The sequence below is a fragment of the Oreochromis niloticus genome, linkage group LG15 (genome assembly GCF_001858045.2).
Source record: "Oreochromis niloticus isolate F11D_XX linkage group LG15, O_niloticus_UMD_NMBU, whole genome shotgun sequence".
Taxonomy (NCBI): Eukaryota; Metazoa; Chordata; class Actinopteri; order Cichliformes; family Cichlidae; genus Oreochromis; species Oreochromis niloticus.
In genome coordinates, this window is record NC_031980.2 from 36304093 (window position 1) to 36324324 (window position 20232).

At 40.6% G+C, this 20232-nt stretch overlaps 1 protein-coding gene across 2 annotated transcripts in view; it reads right to left on the bottom strand.

Annotated features, from left to right (window-relative positions):
- The window catches only part of negr1 (neuronal growth regulator 1), a 162771-nt gene that overhangs the window by 91972 nt on the left and 50567 nt on the right, over window positions 1–20232 (bottom strand). For both annotated transcript variants that reach the window (XM_005459910.4, XM_003455370.5), the window contains exon 2: window positions 18745–18983. In XM_005459910.4, coding sequence (XP_005459967.1) covers window positions 18745–18983 — 239 coding nt within the window. The remainder of the gene's footprint in view (window positions 1–18744; window positions 18984–20232) is intronic.

Sequence of the window (20232 nt, forward strand, 5' to 3'; positions counted from 1 at the left end):
GTATGCATAAAAAAAAGAAAAATGGTATAATTTCAAAGTAAAGTTGTCTTCTTGTCAGTTTCCCTTCTCTGGTTCACGCTAATGAGCAGCAGCATATACCAACCGCCATGTTTGCAATGCAAGCTTGATCAATAGGCTCGACCAGAGTCGTCTGCCAGCGAGGCAGCCCAGGAGAGTTTGTTGTATAATCCAGCTTTTTATGAAGCTAAATATTACCTAAATCTGCCTTGGCTGAGGCCAAGTGTGACAACTACAGTGACTGCCAGTGCAGGAATAAACAAATTTTACTGCAGGATTTTCCATCATTAAATAAGCCTTTCCACCATCTAAAGGGTTGGTGCAAGCTTCAGTGCCAATGGGGATGCTCTACTCAGCTGTGATGGATTGTTTCCCTACACGTCTGTCATTGGTTCTTCAGCTGGCAGGTGAATGAGGACTTCTCAGATTGAAAGGGCAGCACGCGAAATGGGTCATCTGGGTCCCTTTTTTTTTTTTTTAAAGTTTTGCTGTCACACATAGTTTAGAAAATCTCTGAATTTTGATTTTATATCCCCAAATTAAGTATGAACAGTCTGAATGGGTCCTCACCATAAGACCAAACCTATGAATTATCGAAATTAGTAAAATAAAAAGAAGCTATTCTGCACAAGAAGCTGCACAACTTTTCAGCACAACGTTAACATGAAATTTAACTGTGAAGAAGGTCATGCACAGTGCTGGTGGACAGACGCACTGTCTCTTGTAGATTATTAAATAAATGTATGTATGGGATGTTTTTATTTATTTATTCAACTGGATTTGTGTTTTTGAGCAGTGGCACTGTTGGAGGCTCTTCACTTACTCTACTACTGCTATTTCTTTTTTAAAGAGTGGCCAGTGTTCAGCTAGCCTTCAGTGCTGAAGAAGCCTCTCAGATGAGAGTTGAAATGTCTTCATGAACCTAAAAAAGAAGTCCAGTTGCTTTCAACTCAAGCTCTTCAGACTACCATGACATGAATGCCCGAGAACCTACACAGACACTCTGGCTAATGAACTCCAACACCATCTCATCTGAAGGGAATGCACTTGCAGATCAGCCAACAAGAACTAGCAATGACTATCGAATATCGAGAAGTCATCATTAAGTTTAATGCAGGACTGCTAACTACAAGGTGTTCAATAAAATGTGTCTGACTCAGCAAGATTAGATGCTGTTACGCAGGACAAATATGTAGAGTCAAAGACAACTACTGCTGTTAAAAAAAGTCGTCAAATAATACATGAACACAATGTCAGGCATAAACGACAGCCCTCAAAGCTAGCATGTCAGAAGTCTGCAAGAACCTGAGCAGTTTGGGGTCAAAGGTAATCAAATAGTTGCCTGTGAACTTTAAGTAGTTCCCTGTGCTTTGCCCATCCCTCACAGGAACACACACCCTTGTCCCAGCTACCCCATGATGCAATGGGGTAGATTTTATAAAGTCTGTAAAAGTCTGTAAAAACAGTGAAAATGCAGACCACTTGAATTACAACAACGACACAAAAAACCTGCCTCAGTCTGTTTTAAATGGATTCCTAGGATAATGACAGTTTAATGCCATTCTTTTTTTAGTGTGTTTGTACCTTTGTGTGTGCCACAGGCGTGTGCTTGCACAGTGTGCTTTTAAACAAATGTTATACCGTACTTGACTCCAATCCTATAAACTTTGAAAGTAGCTTTAGTTTTAGCTTCAATATCAACTGCTGAACTCCCATAGTGTTATTAAACATATCAATCTCAATAATTTTCAACAGAAAAAAATAAAGAAAAAACACACGCTCAGCCATACGGCAATAATAAAAAGCAATAAAAACGTCCCGAAAAAGAGATGTTTTCTTTTTCTTTCCATTTATTTGAGCCCAGCAGCAATTGAGGAGGTGGACTAACTGGTGGAATGGCAGTACCAAGACATAAAACCTCATCATCCCTTATTGCTTGTCTGTTTTTGGCATCTCTTCATATTCTAAGATCTCCTCGTGGCTACGATGTTGGGCAGGTTAATAAAGGATTAGGACGTTAGGAGCTGCAGCACACAGCAAATAGCTAAAGACACAAATAGATTCCTGGCAAGTGCACATTAGATGATGAACATTATTCCATAATGGTATCATTAAGTATGATGAATCCAGTGATTTACCCGATTAATGTACTGCACGAATTCGCTTGAGGGCCTGGTGACAGTGTGTAATGGCGGTACAGTATGATGACTTACTGTATGTCAGTAGCAACACAATACAGATAGAAGCTGGCAGGTGTGAAACAAACACAAGTCGAGTATTTTGTAACATAGGTGCACTTTCTACTACATGGCATTCCTGTAGTAGATAGTGTCTTTCACGTCGATGTGACCTGGTTGTGTTTTGTTGCTGACTCTCAGTAAGCACCTACACATAACTGGATCACTGTTAATGCACCTGGCATACATTCTCACAGTGAAATCTATGCCAATTACTTTAGTTGCAAGCCTGAAGTTATTATTTTTTTCCTCTCAGTTTATGTCAGTGGCCCACTTTTTCGCTCCGAGGCAGCATTCGTGTGTGACTGAAACAGAAATGACCCCAATACCGTGGTAACAATAACACACTGGTGAGGCGATGATAGCCTTGGAGAAAAAGAAAGAATCGGACAAACATTGGACAATTCTACCTCAAGCCTCCAAAATGTACTTGCAATGTATGGACGTCACCAGAGTCATAGAGCGAAACAATTTTCATCACGTCGAAGGTGTGTTATTAGACAGAACGACCTCTGTTATCAGGAGGTTAAAGTTGAGACTTTATCAGCATTTAATGCCACCTGTGTGTATTTTTTTCTAATAACACACGAGTCATTAATTTGGGAGCTAGTGAGATGATCAAGGCGATAAAAGACAAAAAGAATACAATTGTGAAAATAACATCAAACATGCTGAGAACACGCTTTGCCCTGAGCAGCAATGTGAGGAAACTATAGACACCATTTCTATTCAACTTGTAATTAACCATAACTTTATGATAATATTCCTGTCATGACCTAATGGTGCAAAAATAACATGCTTCCGCAAATGTCACAACCAATACATATGATGAGTAATTGCCAGTGAGGTTAATGATGCACAAAGCGTGATTATGGAGAGCTTGTTACCAATTTCATGCACTTCTGGGGAATTCGTGAATTAAGGGAAATCAATTGATGAAAATGAACTTTTCGAAATACCTTGTGAGAGGCAATTAATCTTCAATGGGAGAGCTGCACTGGCCATGTAATTCAAAGATAAGCTATCTAATTTATTCATGCTAATCAGCGTCTTTAAAGCCACAGCATCTTGCTTATAAACAAAATTCCTCTACGTGTGAGACACTTGAATCTCAAGCATGATCGCTGGTTTTTCAATTAGCTGCACGGCAGCAAAGTGTCTCTGATTGGTGTGGCTACTCACAGGCCCCTTAAATAGTTTACTGTCACAAATAAACAGAGAGGCTGTCAGAGGGCACGCAGCTTTCAGACTGCAAAATGTGAGCCAGGGAATAAATGACCACCGCTATGGGTGCATCTCAACTGTATGAACTAATAATGTGATGGGACACAAATCTTGGTCTCCATCTGTCACTGATCCTAAAGGTCAAAGTTCAACCTTTAGACCCTGGGTTTTGATTAATGGGGAGAAAGCAGTTTGCAGCTAGCACACACACAGAGTCATAACAAAGAGCTGAGCTCAGTGGGTGTTTGGATCTGGTCTTTATTGGCCCGTTGCTCATCAGTAGGTCTTTGTGTTTCATTATTTATGAAAAAAAATGTGGATTATTAGTTAAAAGCAGTTATTTAATAAAAAACAAGAATGCTGTACTCATAAAAATTATTATGTAATTACGTTTTCTATCAAATTGATGCATTCCCATAAACTTCCATTTAACATTTGTAGTTGTTTATTTCATCATCTTCCTCATTATAACTTTCACCTCCTCCTTTCTCTTTTCCACCTCATCCTCTTCCTCATCACCTGAACTGAAGTCAGGGCTCTAACACACGAAAACATTCATAAACATGCTTATTTATTCTTGACATTGTTACACTTAGTTACTGTCAGCAGATCAGACGTGCGCCCCTCCTGTCCCAGTGCAGCTGACAGCGAGCTAGCTAAAAAACAACAACAGCTGGTTATAAACTAACATTATGCCAGCTAACGTTAGGCTCCAGTGTCCTAAAAGTCCTAATTGCCTCTGATAAACAGTTTTATTAAATTTCACATTGCAAAAATGACAGAATGACATTGCAAGAATGACAGGTCCTAATGTCGGCTAACGGGGGTAAAAACAGCAATGCTTACCGACAGAAATAGCTCACCTCCGTCTCACTGTCATCAGACAGAAGTGAGCTTTGCTGACTCATATCAAGACTCCTTTTACAAACTTTCAGGCCTCCTCTAGAGTAAACACATGGGCACCAGCTGAGATAAAATACAGACTGATAGTCTAAACTCACTAAGGATGAATGGTGGCCAGAGTTGCTTGTCCTACAACAGCCACCGTAGCTAGGATTGTGAAGAAAACAGAATTCAGTTGACTGCAATCTGCAATATACTGACATCTAGTGGTGAGATTGTACACACTGTAGCTTTAAGATGCAAAATACCAACCCTGTTAAAATAGCGCCAAGCAGCTGTAGTTTTCATCTATAGCCCGTACATCTCAGGGAGTAGATAAATAAAATGATCGCTGATACCGAACGCTGTCTTGTGTGTGCGATTTTAGAGATGCTGTTTTTCAACTACCCAGTTTCTCAGTGAATCTAAATTTAAGATGCCTTTCTGTGCTTTTCATCATACTTGTCAGAGTGCCCTTGAGAGTTCTGATGAGCGTCTTTGAACACATTAACATAATCTCGACTGGGCTTCTGGAAGACCCTTAACCATCAAAGCAACGTGCGCTGCCCTGTCTTTGTTTGTCCATTTGTAGTGCAATTACTGTGAAATATTGCTACGTATTCCTGTGACTGGGCCATGTGGAGGAAAAGAAATCTACATTTTCATGAAGTGCGATGAACTGTCCGGGAAAGTTGGAATGGCGTCGAAACGCACTCATACATTGTTTGTCAAACTCACTTCCTCCTCTTCTGTCTCCCTCAGTCATGATTTATTTCTCTCATTGGTGAGTCATATAAGTCCGTGATAAATAGCATCGGCTGCCAAAACAATTCAAGGTTCAAGTGCATAAGAGGATTAGTGATTACTCTCAGAGTTTGTGTGTGTGTTGTGGGGGTACATCCATGTAGTATGCACATCTGTGCACAACCACAAACACTGAAAGTGTCTGCATACAGCACGTGTATTATCTGTGTGTGCTCCATTCATTTTCTGATGGTGCCCCTGTATCAACTGCTTTTCTTCACAGTCGTCCCCATGGGTTGGTAAAGGGAGATTTGGATTAAAAAACACGTAGGTAATACAGGGCAATGCCTGCCCAGTGAGAGCTTTGGAAAGGCCAAAGTCATGAATATTCAATAAATTTCTCATTATTAAAAACTATCAGCTACTTTGCCGAATACAGATGTCAGTTCCTGCTATTTGTTTACGCTGTTAGTCTCGAAAGATAAAGATGTTAATACAGAACACCAGGACTCTGATCATTTTAAATAAGCATCCCGCCTCTGATTGGCCTGTTTTTGTGTCTGTGATAATACATCGTGTGTCAGACCACTACAGATGACCGCTGCAGTATCCAGAACATGTAGGTTGAATGTCACGGTTAGACTACTAGTGCATAGCTATTGTAATTCAAGCATCTATAAATCTAGTGCGTAGATTTTCATTGCACTACAGTAGTGAACTGATGATTATTTTTATCATCTTAAGATTATTTTACTTATTTAAGTTTAATATTTATTTTGGGGATAGACTACCAAGCTCCACGGCTACTTATTGTATGTTAGTGAGGAGGCTACATTACCATACACAGCTCTTTGAACATTTGTTTCTATTCTTTTCTGTACATTGGTGTAGCAAATTTCTTCTGTTAGATATGTGTATATGTGTTTATGCGAGCTGCTGAGGAATTATCTATCTATCTATCTATCTATCTATCTGTCTGTCTGTCTGTCTAAAACGTGTGCATAGAAAATGGATTTTCTAAAACATTCTTATCCTTGAGTGGATTTTGACCTAAACCATATGTTTTCCTGACCAAATAACTTTGGTCCTACACCTGACTAAACAGAGTGAAATGAAAGTATTAAGCAACACTCTCCTGGAGTCCTAAACAGAATTCCAACTTCAGTCTCCTGGTGGAAAACGAGGGGTGGTCTCTTAAAAGTGGAACAATCCTGCATGTCGATTATGTGATTCTTTGAGACGGTAAGGAAAAAAAGGACTGATGCAGTCGTTTAGTTGGAGGGCTCGTTGAACCTAACAAAGACGGAGGGTCTCTGCGACCAGACTTCTACGACAGCTAGTAGTCAAGGAAGCCAACAGAGAGGAAATCTCTCCCTGCTCTTTAATTGCACTTTGGGTAGAAGATAAATCTCGCGGACGAGACAGGCGGGCGGCACCCCACTGCTGGTGGTCAGTTTACATTCAGGGTGATGTATGCAACAGTGCTGTAAGGCCAGAGAGCGCAGCCTGTGATATTTATCTGCCCAATTAGGGCCAGTATATCTCTGAGATGTCTGCCAGTGTTTCCCCCCCAGCAGATCAGTTCACAGCCATCCCATCGTTGATGAAGGTTATGCTGTATGATAAACACAGCCTAGAGGACAAGCACGCTTGGATCCACACACAAGTGAGAGAATTCTTATTTCTGTTGTGATTTACACCTCTGAGAACCAAATGTTTAACACCACAAAAGCCATGGGCTGACACCTCTAAGCCTGACTGACTGTTCACACAGTCAGTCAGGCTTAGGGAGAACGATGCCAGAGTAGCACGCATGTTCACGATTCAAAAGTTCGAATCAGACTGGATGTGGCAGGAAAAACTGGGCAAGGACTGGGATATGTATGCAGCTGTTGGCATCACGAATCATGAAAATGAAATAGACATTTTCATTTGAAAAGCAATCAGGGTTTATATCAAAAAAACAAGTGAAACTCAAAATCATTTTCATGATCAATTTAGAAACGTGTCCTCGACTACGTATGAATTTTAAACAAACCTAAATGTTCTGAAAAAGAGTCATCACAAAACATTAAAGTCCAAATCCCTCTGTCCTACTGAAGGTCAGTCAGGTAGAAAACCAACAAAAGTCATATTTGGAACCACGTTAAAATTGTTTCGAGTAAGTTTTATGGATTACTTAGTGTTTCCACGATTGTGGTTGTTTCCTGCAGGCATCTCTGTTTCTGGTCTGCAGTTACTGGTTCTACTGTTTTGTGTCGATTGTCATCTCTCCGTGCCTCCCCGTCATCACCACAGTTGGTCACAGCAGAAAAATGTGTCCATGATTTATCGTTATTTGGTTTGTCTGTTTTCTAAACTACTGACAGAGTAAACACTGATCAGCACTTAATACGAACTACTTGCAGGTGGGGTTGAGTTTAATTATTTAGGACATCACAACAGTAAATGGATTACTCTACTCTAGACGTCTCATTCTCCCATTCATACAAGACCGTTTTCCTACATCTAACTGCTTTTTATTTGACCATTAATCCCTCCTTCCTGCACTGAAAAAAACAACCAGACTAATCTGAGGTTTGTAAGCGGGAATAAGAATGTGTGACAGACAAAATTAAAAAAAGAAAAGAAAAACAGCACGAGAAGACAACAACGAGTGACTAATTTTGACAACTCAACAAACTCAAAGGTTCTCAGAAGTCTTAAATCATGATTTTATTGCACCTAACGAGACAAAGAGAAGATGAACAACATCACCCACGTCAAACGAGATGACGATGTGGAAACATAATGGGGAATTCAGTCTGCTAATTCTTCTAGCGTGGTATGCCTATATTGTTCCAACACAAATGCTGTGACAATGTAAAACATGTCGAACTCACCATGACAACAGCCAGACATGAAGGAAGTTTTAAAAAAAAGAAAAGCTAATTAAAGAAAACAGACACTGAGAGTTAACAGCGAGGCTTTTTACTTGAATAAGACACAATTAACAGTTAAAAGAGAGGAAACTGGAATTAAAGCCTAATTAGGTCTTGGTTCAAATAAAGGCCGAGTTCCCGCTTTACCTGAAGTAAATAAAGCTTTGATTTAAGAAGCTACAGCTACCCATGATTCATTAAATCACTTTTCAAATTTATTTCTATTATATTTTAATTAAATTATACATCTATGCATATTGACTCGTGTAATGTTTTGCTCACATGCTCTACTTTTTTTTAAACAATTTTGGCCTTCCCGACATTAATGGTATAAGCCGAGTGTTATCTAAGCTGGAGTGTCTGTGCACTTTCACGACTCGAGGTAATTTATTGAATATTTACGGCTATCGGCAACAATGAGTGACAGCAGAGATTTATTTTTCCTGCCCATTAATCTAATGTTATCCACGAGTACAGGCATGCAGAGAACACATGAAAAAAAAAAAACCAGAGGATAATTGAAGTGGGACACCATCCAAGAAAATTCACGGGGAGTAAATCTACATTCTGTGGTTTTCGGTGGAAGCAAACCCATTACTATAATCTGGAGAATAACGCCATACAGCGCATACATTTCAAAGTACAAAAAGTATAAAAATAAACATCACTCTATCTTTTATTGTGAATAAAATAAAACCAGCATGCACAAATCAATTACATTTTTACATAACAGATCACGCGGAATGTAATTTTAAGGTATTTACTTACGTAAAAGCTGACAATGTGGAGGCAAATTTCATGTTAAGCTGTTTTACCTGTGAATACCGTTCAAGGCTCCAAATGAAAGTTTTCTCCACTCAAGCTGCCTCTATTCTCTATTCTCTAGAGAAGACAGACGTGAGAGCTGAGAGGCTGACCTTTAACCTCACTCATTTTAATTAACAATGCCTAATATCAGCCATTTTCGTAATGAGGATTCGCTTTAGGCTCACGCAGATGCACAACCAACTACACACACGCACACACGTGCATGCAGTTGTGCAAATATATATCGTTGCATGCATGCAAACACCTCATGATGAGAGAAATTTACAAGAGCTTAGATAAAGATTCACAAACACAGACACCCACACAGAGACACACACACACAAATGGCAATGATTGGTGGCTAACTAAATGTCAGGGGCCATAATGGCAAATCTGTTCCTTTAGACGCACTCATATTCTCTCTACACTTTCCCCTGCAATATAAATGGCAGCCACGTTGTTTCAGTGCATTATTATTCCACTGAGGCCCTTGATACTCAGTTATTCCAACTGATGCTGATTCACTATTCCCTTTTCATAGAACATCTTTTCACAGGCATTAGAAGCTATTGCAGTAATGTTGTCAAAGTGTCTGTTTCCCACTTTGATAGCAACTCAAGTCCCATCATGCAACAAGAGCAGTCTTTCAGTCTTTCAAGTCTTTCATCTAAAACTAGACAAATGAGGGCTCAATAATCTCTGTGTAATTCATATTTTTTTTAAATTAAAATCTAATTTTATTTTAATAAAATTTCTAGTTGTAACAGTAATTCTAGCTCAGCTAAAATGGAACTTTGGTTAATGTAACTAAAAACATCGCATGTAACACACTGCAGCCATAATATGCTCGGCACTGGTCTCCACATTGCTTTATATACACTGTTATAGCTTAGTAGTGAAGAGTGTGTCGTTTCCACAACAATGCTTTCCTCCCGAGGTCCCCACAGCCGTTGACAGGAATGACTTTCACAAAGACTGGAGGTCCTTATATATGCACGTAAACCAGTCAAAAAGTTCCTCGAACTCGGATAATCACAGAAGGTTTTCCTTCATCATGTGGTTGAGCTTAGCGCAGCTGTACAGTAGGCTTTGTTTCTATTGGTCGTGCGAAGGAGTGTCACAGAACGCAGTGGTCAAAGTTCACCTGACCGCGCTTCACTCTATAGCCTACCTGTGTATGTCATGGTCCCAGGTCTGTTTTTCCAGCTTCCAGAGTTCTTGGACTCTCTACTTCAGTGGTTTCGGTATTATGAGATTCCTGGTTTGCTTAGTTTTTACGTTGTTTCTAATACAACCAAGTCTTGTCCTTGGTTCCCTTTGTGTTCCTCTGCCTCCCTAGTTTTATCTCCATGTCAGGGTTGTCTCCGTGTCTTGCCTCCGTGGTTGTCTGGGTTCCCCGTTTAGTTCTGTCAAGTTAGTATGTCTAAGTTCTGGCCCCTGTGTTAATTACTTCCTCTTTTCCTCCTGGGTCCTTGTCCCATTATAGCATGTTCAGCTTCACTTTCTCTGTCTCCTTAGACAGATTCTGTTCAGCCATGTTTCCCACCTGTTGCCAGTTCCCTTGACATCTTGTCTCTATATTGCCTCCTTTGTCCTTTATCATGATCTCCCTCATGGTTCCCATGCTTTGTCCCGTTTCCCCTTTGTGAAGTAAATTCAGAGTCCCTGGCATTCCTAGTGTATTAGTATTCCTAGTATACTTGTATTCGTGTACCTAGAGTTATCTTATGAGCTTCATAGTAAAGCTCTTTTGAGTTCACTGTACTCAAATGGCCTCCACAGTTGCCAGATCTCAGTGCCGCAGAGCATCTCTAGAATGTGGCAGTGCAGGAGATTTGCATCATGGATTTGCAGGCAGTGAGTGAAGCTATCATCTCAAAATGGACTAAAATCTCTGAGGAATGTTTCTGACACCTTGTTGAATCTATGAAAATGAAGAACTAAAGCATTTCTGAAGGCAAAAGGAGGATCCAACCCGATATTAGCAATGTTTACCGAATAAATTTTATCTTCCTCTATGATTTAATACATGCAACTGTTTGGCAAGAAAGTCTTAGTCACTGGAAAACTACTTGGATTTCATGACTGTCAGATAACGATGATGATACAATCAAATTCTGGGAAGATTGCAGGTTGAGCCCAATGCACACAGAGAGAAAGATAATGCATATTACTCATTTAAAAATAAAAAAGCTGCATTTCTGTCCTTATCGGCTGAAATGACTGCTCATATAGGAAAATTACTCCTCCGATTGTTCATTCCTTCTAAAGCTTGTAGACTATTAGAGTAAATGTCTAATCTAATAGCAGCATTCAGTTTAATCTTTGGGTAAGCTGCATCGACTATTGACAAAATGTCCTGCCGTGTTTCAGTTTCACTGAAATATGGAGAAGTTAACTTTAAACTTTTTAAGCTACTTGACATCGAGTTTAAAAGGAAAATTGTTTAACCAATATGTTCACTGGGAGCAATCTGTTTTAAATTGAATCAAGAGCAAAGTAGTGCTAGGCTGCAATTACGTGTAAATTTTATAATATCGATGTCACTAATACTCAAGTGGAGTTTGTGACAGTCAATGAAGGAGAAATGGCAACGCAAAGGCATTCGTTGTGTGGATTTTCTCACAGAGCTGCTTTAGCGATGGTTGACAGGACTGTATTTTCGGGCTCAGGTCACGAGAAAATGAAATCTTTTTTTTTTTTTAAAGCACCCAACAATTAATGAGACTGACAGAATCATAGCACATTACGAATAAACTGCGATTTGCTTGGTCCTTTTATGCCATGTAATTACACACTGCTTCTGTGCTGACATTAAAGAGAGGAGCTGCAACCGGAGGTTTAACCCTCCATTTCTCTTCTCGCTGTGAAACACTCTTTCCAGGCTGACTCACTCCATGGGCGTGGGCGACTTTTCACTGTGGATCCGCTTTGATCCATATTAATGTCCAAAGCATTTTCATCACATACAGGATTACTGCTCACATTTTTTGAAAAACGTTAACCCCTACGAAGCAATACACCACGCCGGGGCAACGTGTAAAAATCCCACATGAAATCCTACATCTTTAGACATACTGCATTATGTGAACAAGATTTCTCTTAACAAATTCATGGTGATGAAACCTTGAAATGCATTTCCAATGCCTGTGTGAGCAGCTACTGATGGTGAAAGGAAGTATGCTTCTTTCCCCTTACTCGCTGTGACAAGATATTCTTAGATGAGAGGTGCTGTGCATATTTAATGCATTATCACATCTACAATCTTAATTAACCGAGAGCAAGGAATAGAATGGCGGCTGAGGAGGAGGCCGGTCATGTGATGTACAGAAGGGGCGGGCTGGGCCTGATACCAATCTTTCAGTATCCTGCATCAGATGCTGTTCGGGGGGATTGCTGCGAAGTTAGTGTAAGCGGGATGGAGAGAGGAGAATATGCAGACGAGGAAGAACAGCTGGGTTCACATGAACTAGTTACTTCATGGTCAGAGCATTTTGCATTTACTCAATAATCAGTGCACAGCCACAAGGCAGAGCCCATTTGGTTTAATCTTGTTAAGTCGAGTATTTGAAGAATGGTCTAACTGCTCGGCACCTGTGCCAAAAGTACCTGGAGGAAAACAGGGACCCTTTAGTAATTTAGCAGACCCCCTGTGGTCTTATGATCACTGCTTTTGGCTGAGATTACGTGAGGGAGAGAGGGAGAGCGGGCACTGGCACCTTCAGAGGACTGTTGTTGTGAACCGGCGCTATTTCAGTTTTAAAAACAAAAAGAATTTGTAGATCTGGAGTTGAGCTGAGTTTAATCTTTGCATCACTCTGTGGAATATGAATATGCTTCTCTGCATCCGACAGACCCGCAGTCCTCTCATCTTCCTATTTTTATTTTGGCACACTGAGCTTATTCCATGTGCAATGACAACAAAGAGAAAATATGGTGCCGAGACAGTGCCCTCGACGCTGTGTGTCTCTGTGCTGTAATGCCAGTGCAATAGTTCATTCTGAACATTTTTTCCACCCACCTCTCAGGGGCGCTGTTTGCAAAAAAGCAATGGGGGGTGGGGTGGGAGGGGCACAGATGCAAATGTCTAATTTGCTGAGGTGACATAAGGTCTCTGAGGGGGATAAATGTCACACTGAGATTAAATGATTCTTAGAGAAGACAGCAAAGTCATATCCCACCTCTAGCCTCTAATAGAGCAGCATGTGATTCATGCATTAAGAAGTGTGACGATAACTAGAGATTCCTGGTGCCGTAAGTTCAGGTAAGGAGAAATCCCGAGGGATGCGACTCCAGAGAAGAGAGGGAAAAAAATTCTCGTCTTTACCTCCGTCTTCATCCGCTCGTATAAAACTGACATTCTTTTTCATTGCCATAAATAATGTAAAGGTTTTTGCTGAGAGAGAGAAGACTAAAAAGGAAACACATGGAGATCCATTTTTTTTTAAAAAGAAGAAAAAAAGTGGAACAATTCCAAAAACAGCTTTACATATTTATCAAAGTTACAAACTTTCAGTGGGTTCTCAATTTGCCAAGTCATCATTGTTAAGGGACTGGTGAATTTTAAGGATTTATGAAGCGAAGCATTGAACATTATTTCCATCTCCATCACAAGCTGTCCCTTAAAAATGTCCAACTTTTGGCAAATGTTCTTCGCTTGTATTTTAGCATTCGTCTTTTCTGCCCCACAGCCTGGTAAAATATTCAAATATCTCCATTTTCAATCTGTAAATGACATGACTGGATGCAAGAAAGCCACTCCCTGCACTGCAGACAAAGATATTCATTTCAGATAAGCATAATTGCTCGGTGGATCAACTAGTCAAAGACCCAACCATGCACCTGAAATGAGTTGAGACCATTGCATATTTTCATGCAGTAATCCCTTCTTGCTCCAATTTTCCATGTTACTCTTCCATGGTGCACCATCTAGCAAAGTAAGAACGCCCCAAAAAAATCCAACGCCATGAAATCCTTTTAAGTCAACTGTAACATTTGTGTTGCGGTATTAATAAATGTTGCATGCTTGGACTGAAAAGCTCAGATTAAAGTGTCTGTTTTTTTTTCTTAGCAAGTCTTCCCTTTCATTTCAGCAGATGAAAAAAACAGCATGCTCCCAGAAGCCTCTGCAACATGACAGAGCGGCTCCTCTGCTACATCTCATCTGTAAAGAAATCCCTCTGTTCTCGATGAGTGGGCTTAAGCATGTGTACACAAGTACCACACAGTGACAGGTAATGTTTCCCAGTGCACAGAGTTTTGACAAAGAAAATGAACTGAAGTACAATATGGTGTGAAATCGCAGAGATGCCAGAAGACCACACATATGCTTTGAGACAGAATGGCTGGCAACGTAATGAACCAAATTTTTTAACTAGCTCTAGCGACCTGTCAAAGACGTGCCTATCGGCATTCATCAGCTGGAGGTAGCGATCTGTATTTCAGCATACTTCCTGCCTGCAGCTCCCTCTCAGATACACAGTGCTGTCTCTCCATTTGCCTGATGACTCAACGACACCAGATTTAGATACATAACACAATCAAAATGCCATCAAGCTTTACTGAAAGCTGATAACAGCATAAGTACATTTAGGGATCTCCAGGTTTTACGCTTTTTCACACGATTATATCGTCTGCTCATCATCCATCAAGGAAACAGTGACCACATCCCGTCATATAGCTGTCAGATATTTTTGTTTTCTGGCATCACTACCCAGTCTTTCTCCTATATTACAGGTTTAACGAAGCTGCAGACTTTCTGTTAAACAGCTTCTGTTTTGCCTCGTTATTGTTTATGTGGAATAAAATGCAGTTCTCAGAGTATAACGCACTGACATCACTGACTTCGACGGCCAACATGTTACATTTGCGAACAACAGTTGCTATTTGTAGGTCAAACTTTTGCCAAATCTTAGCCGTTATGTCACATCCATCAGGAATTCTAGCCATTCCAAAACTTATTATGCAGCTGACAGCTGGCACATTAGCTTTGGTTTGATTGTGGCCATATGGCCAGTGGTGAGGAGCTGCCATGACCCACAACACCCCTGGTAAGATTCCCATTACAAACTGTTCTTCGGAAAACCAACGCCTACAAAAACATGACGGTCCTGCAGCTCACATTACTGCCTGCCAAGCAACTGATTACAATTTATCACATACATATTCAGAAACATGGTGTACCTGTAAAATGTGGCCCGAGCACAGGGAAAGCAACTCTGTGTGCGTTCTGTCCATGTGAATATCAGCAAATAAAACCAGTCTTCACTCTGTTCCCTCCACTCTAGTCACTCCTAGAATTGCTTATAACGGCAGCTCAAAGGGGCAATTTCAACAATGTGAACACAATAGGTCAGTGTAAAAAAAAGTATGAGATTTTCTTATTATAACCTCCAGACAAAGGTGCTTTCATTATAACCTTATGACCAGCAATTAGCCCTAACTTCTAGGGATGTGTTGACCTTTTCTCTCCTGGTACCTAACCCCAAGCAGTCTCACTAATACCAGTGCCCATTTGCACCCCCCCCCATTAAAAATTTGCATTACACATCTTACTGCATGGATCTCATTGAAATTCCAGTTCCTAAAAGTTCAACATAAGAAGTACAATCATTCTGTATTACTGAGCTTACAGATATAATACAATTTCAAGTTTCTGTGGGCCTTTTCAAAATGACTTTTCCTAAAAAGAGTGCATAAAATGTACTTTTTTAGAAAAAGTTTGCTGCGTCAACCTTTAATAAAGGCAACTGAATGCCAATGGCCCCTTTTATTTTACTACCTACACAGGAAAGGACATACAGAACAGTGTTTAGTGCCCCATCTTACTGATATGTGATCTACTTTATAAAATCAGTATTCAAGGCCAGTTTGAGGAATGTCTTTAAAGTGAACAGAGAGATTTCTAGAAGTAAATTCATCATTCGCTGAGAGGAAGCGAATGCCTGTGTGTTTGTGTTGGTGTGTGCATGCGTCTGGGGGTGTATGCTTTTACTTGAGGAAACACTAACAAGGCTCAAGACTGCTGATGGACACATTGGCAGAGGCGGGATTTGCCCCTGTGACCTTTCAGCTATAGCACAGTGGCTATAACTGCAGAGGCGCTGCGGTGCTCTGAGGAGTTGACAAATGCTGATAGAACACTGCGTTTATATTAAAGGTTTAAGCCTATCTGCATTAACAAACAATAAGTGAGGCTACGGACGCTCAATTTCTTGATGAGAGATTAAAAAGAAATTAGATGAGGTGCATTTGCACTAAAGACTTCTCATGACTCTGAGGGTACCAGCTCACCGGGGAGCTGCCCTGAGAACTACAGACTTTCAGGGGGCTTGTTTTTTTTTCGCACTGCCAATTATAGTGACCTGTTTTTGCTTGCTGTTGTCATCTTTGTGAATGGTGGCACGTCCCACTCTGTGATGTTGTTTTAGCTTGCCGTGCACTCTTTGATTTTAATTACCTGAGGCACACGCCGCAGCTGTAGTGGCTGGTGTGGAGCCCCGCGTGTACGAGTAGGTCAGATTTACCGCCTTTTAATTGATAGATCAGTGAAGCTCAAAGATTCCCAGATTATAGACAGGAAGATGCTACAACGGCTTGAAAAGATGAGACTTTCTGGAGAAAACGTTTCAACTTCTTCCGTTTTACATCAGCACTGATTCAGCACACCTAACATCCATCATTCAGGAGAAGACTGCAGGGAGTCAAGCGCCAGCATGAACAGTTATGGGGCTGTGATGTGGTCACAGTTGACGCAGGTAACAACAAACGCTGATGTGACATCATAGTTGTCAGGAGGCATAGGAAGGTGATGACAGCAGAATCGGAAAGGCCGAGTTTCAACCAGAAAAGTTTTTCAGCCAAGTTTCGGTAACCGGCCCGAGAAGGAGGCTACACACTGAATTTAATCTGTAGCTCTATCCACTATCTATCCACCTGCTGTAACTTTATTATGCTAACGTGTGCGCGGCACAGACGGATCAGCAGAGCTGTGTCGGTGCAGCTCCACAAAGTCAGTGCGATCTTTCACTTTCTTCTAATCCTGTCTCCGTTTGAGATTTACTGATGCCAAATATATCACGCTGACAGAAAAAAACTTCATATGTTTCATGTGTTCTTATATGTAATAATAAAACCTGGACTTCACTGTTGATTTCAGTTTTTGCCTCCAACTTTCACTCAGGTAGCTGATGTTTACCTGCACTTTTGTCATTCACTGGTTTGCCAGAAAGTTACAATCCACTAAAAGAAAAGTCTACCAAGACTGTTTTCTATGAATCTTTGTCCTTTGTGGACTGACACGAAAATGGATGGGGATGGGGTGCAGTGCGTCCTCCGAAAAAGGACCTATAAAAAAGTACCAGGAGTATAGCATTTAAATTCTGTGACCCTTTAAAACCGACAGGATTGTTAGGATTGTTAACCGAAGGCCATTTTTCAACAGCAGTACAGTGAATGCGCTCTCATCGGCAGCCAACCACATAAACAAGCACAATTGTTCAAACACCACTTTGTACCTTCGAAGCCAACCTTAGTTACCGCTCTACGCCCACACAGTTTAATATTTGCACACAACAGGCAGCAGATTAAGAAATTTTGGGAAACAGACTGTTTTAAAAGCGCGCTGCTTTCATGTTGTGCTGCTTGTTTAACAGGGACGGACACCTGAGAAGGTAAACAGTGATTTGTTTTGACTATTCTTCTTATCCCCAGCGAAAAGTGCTACCTCACAGGATAGCAGTTTACAGAAGCACCGTCCATGCTGTTTGCGAATTGATGTGACTCTTTTTCTTTTCCAAGCCCTAGTGCTCTTGTACCAGTTTAACGTGGATAAAGGCGAAACAAATATTTTCAATTACGGCTCACAACAAACAAATCAAACTGCAGGTAGGATCACATGCCTGAAAAGAATTTTCATAAGCTCTCTCCATATGTCATAACAGAGACGCCAGCTGGAGAGCTATTTCCACTTGCACATTTCACATATCACTGCTCAAACTTCTGCAGAGAGTGCTCCCGACCCTCACCTCTTCTATTAATACTGTGCTGCTTGTGCGGAGGTGTGCAACATTATGTTTTCATAAATTAATCCTTACCTTGGCTAGGCTTAAAGCAGAATGAGAATAATTTGTTGTGCACTTTCAGTTAATCTGATACCTGCCGAGGGGTGTGTGAGTGTGAATGTAGGCCAGGAGACAATGTTGTGAAATAAATATTAAGATTAAGAGAGAGAAATTTTTTAATGAAATCTTCACATCAGCCTAGAAAAGAAACATAACATGGGTGGGCCCATTAAAATCCCTAAAAAAATGCACACTGCCCAAGATAAAGCCCAATGCAGACAACCTCTAAAAAGCTCAGTGCCAGCACTTTTGTGTCGAAAACTAAAATTCACAACATTATCGTCTGCTAAGCAATGCATAGTGCATATATAGCATATCAGCAAGTGCAGGATGTAGTTAAAAGTTATCAGAATTGGATCTCTTTTTGTTTTGCCTGCTGCGACAAAATCCAGAGAGGCCTGATTAAAGCTACTCTGCCTCCAGTCATTTAAACCAACCGGCTTTTTGCTGCATGGCCTGCGGGCATACAATGTACCTTAAAATGTCGGTTTCCCGTCACCGAAGCAATTTCTCAAGCCTTTGCCTTTGTGAGCAAGACATAAGGTGTTAGATCACAAAAAGGCACAGGACGGAAGCTGCAGCTTGCTTTTTGTGATGCTTGAAATGCTTGAAAACTCTGCACCTACGATTTAAACAACCAAGATTGAGCTGCAGATATGCGCAGACAACTGAAACACGTGCATGCTTGGAAATGGAACAATGTAAGTTATGATAAACACCAACATATACTTACTGATGAACATATGCTACACACAGAAAAAGTAAAGAACACGCATGACCTGCACGCACCTTTTACAATAAGGTTGAGGAGCTTTGGCCGTGGGTTACGCTCACTCTGAATCGAGCACGTGTATAGGCCGTCGTCGGTTACATCCACTTTCTGTATCTGAAGGCTGTACTCATGTTTGTCTCCAACACTGGACACTATGGACACACGTGGATCCACAGACCACTTGTCATTCCCTGCGAATATGATGCTTGAGCGGTTCAGCCAGGCTCCTTTAGAGATCCCATCCAACAGGTAGCACCTGGATCAACGAAAAAAGACACATTTAGATTTACTTGGAAAAACACATCCGACTCAAAGAATTTTTAAGTCATCATCTTTGCAGAAGAATGTCTTTGATTTATTAGCAATGTCTAGAAAATGTTACTTTTCTTGACAAATATTACTGTCTTCCTATTTAGAAGACACCTCCTGCTGTTTATTTTTTTTAACTCCGAAAACAGGTGAAATCTTTAATGTGCCAAAAAGCGAGTCTCACAAAATACAGAAATCTCATCAACTTGACAAAGTGATTTAACATGTAAGAAGTTCAAGGTTGCTTTGAGATTTGATTTGTTTTGAGACTAAATTATCCCAAAGCCATCAGAATAACAAAGGCTGTGCTGTTGTTGACACTCTAAACAAGTTCAAAGTGAAATTCTTTGTCACCTTTTTCAGTGGCATTTTAACAGGTAAGGGTTAATAGGCATCTTTATACTTAAGCAGTTGACTGACTGAAGGTGCATCTGTCTTAATTTAAGGCAAACTGATGAGTTTTATGACAAAAAGACAGAAACTACAGCAGTCAGAAAAGAAACACTTGGAACTGTACTCCAAACAGAGTCCGAGCAGACTGCGAGTGCCTGTTGCCCTCATTAAGTATTAATAACACACGCCCATGTGTGAAGAGCAGCACTGTTTACAGTCTAGAGATTCAAACCTTCAACCTTTGCATCACCAGGTAAGGTTGCTTACTGACTGCAATGGGGAGACATGGTTGGCAACACACCTTGCCAGAAATTTAGACAATGACATTGCATGTGCCAAACTGAGATATGTTTGTGTCTTTGAAGGCAGAAAGCTTAAAGTATTCAAAATGGAAAACAGGGATGGGCAAAATTATTGGATGATATTTCAAGGAAATTAGATATTTCTGGTATTTCTGACAATATAGAAAGAAAATAGTGAACAATACTTTATCGGTGATTGCAACTTGCAGGAAGCGGCATCTTTTACAGCAAGCAAAATAAAGGGCATTTCCTTCCTTCTTTTCCAATCAGTTACTGTTAATGAAAACTTCTTATTTTGAAGTGTGAATCTGCTGCTACAGGGTGCCAGCAAGGGCAGCCTTGTGGTGGTATATTAAAGTGTGTCTTAAAGTGTCATATTTAGATATCATTGTCATAGCAACGCCATGTGTTTGCAGAACAGCGAGACAAGCCCCGGCATGTCTGCCAGCAAGAGCCACGTACTACGTCTCAGATGACGATTTAGTAGCTAAAAGGAAGTTA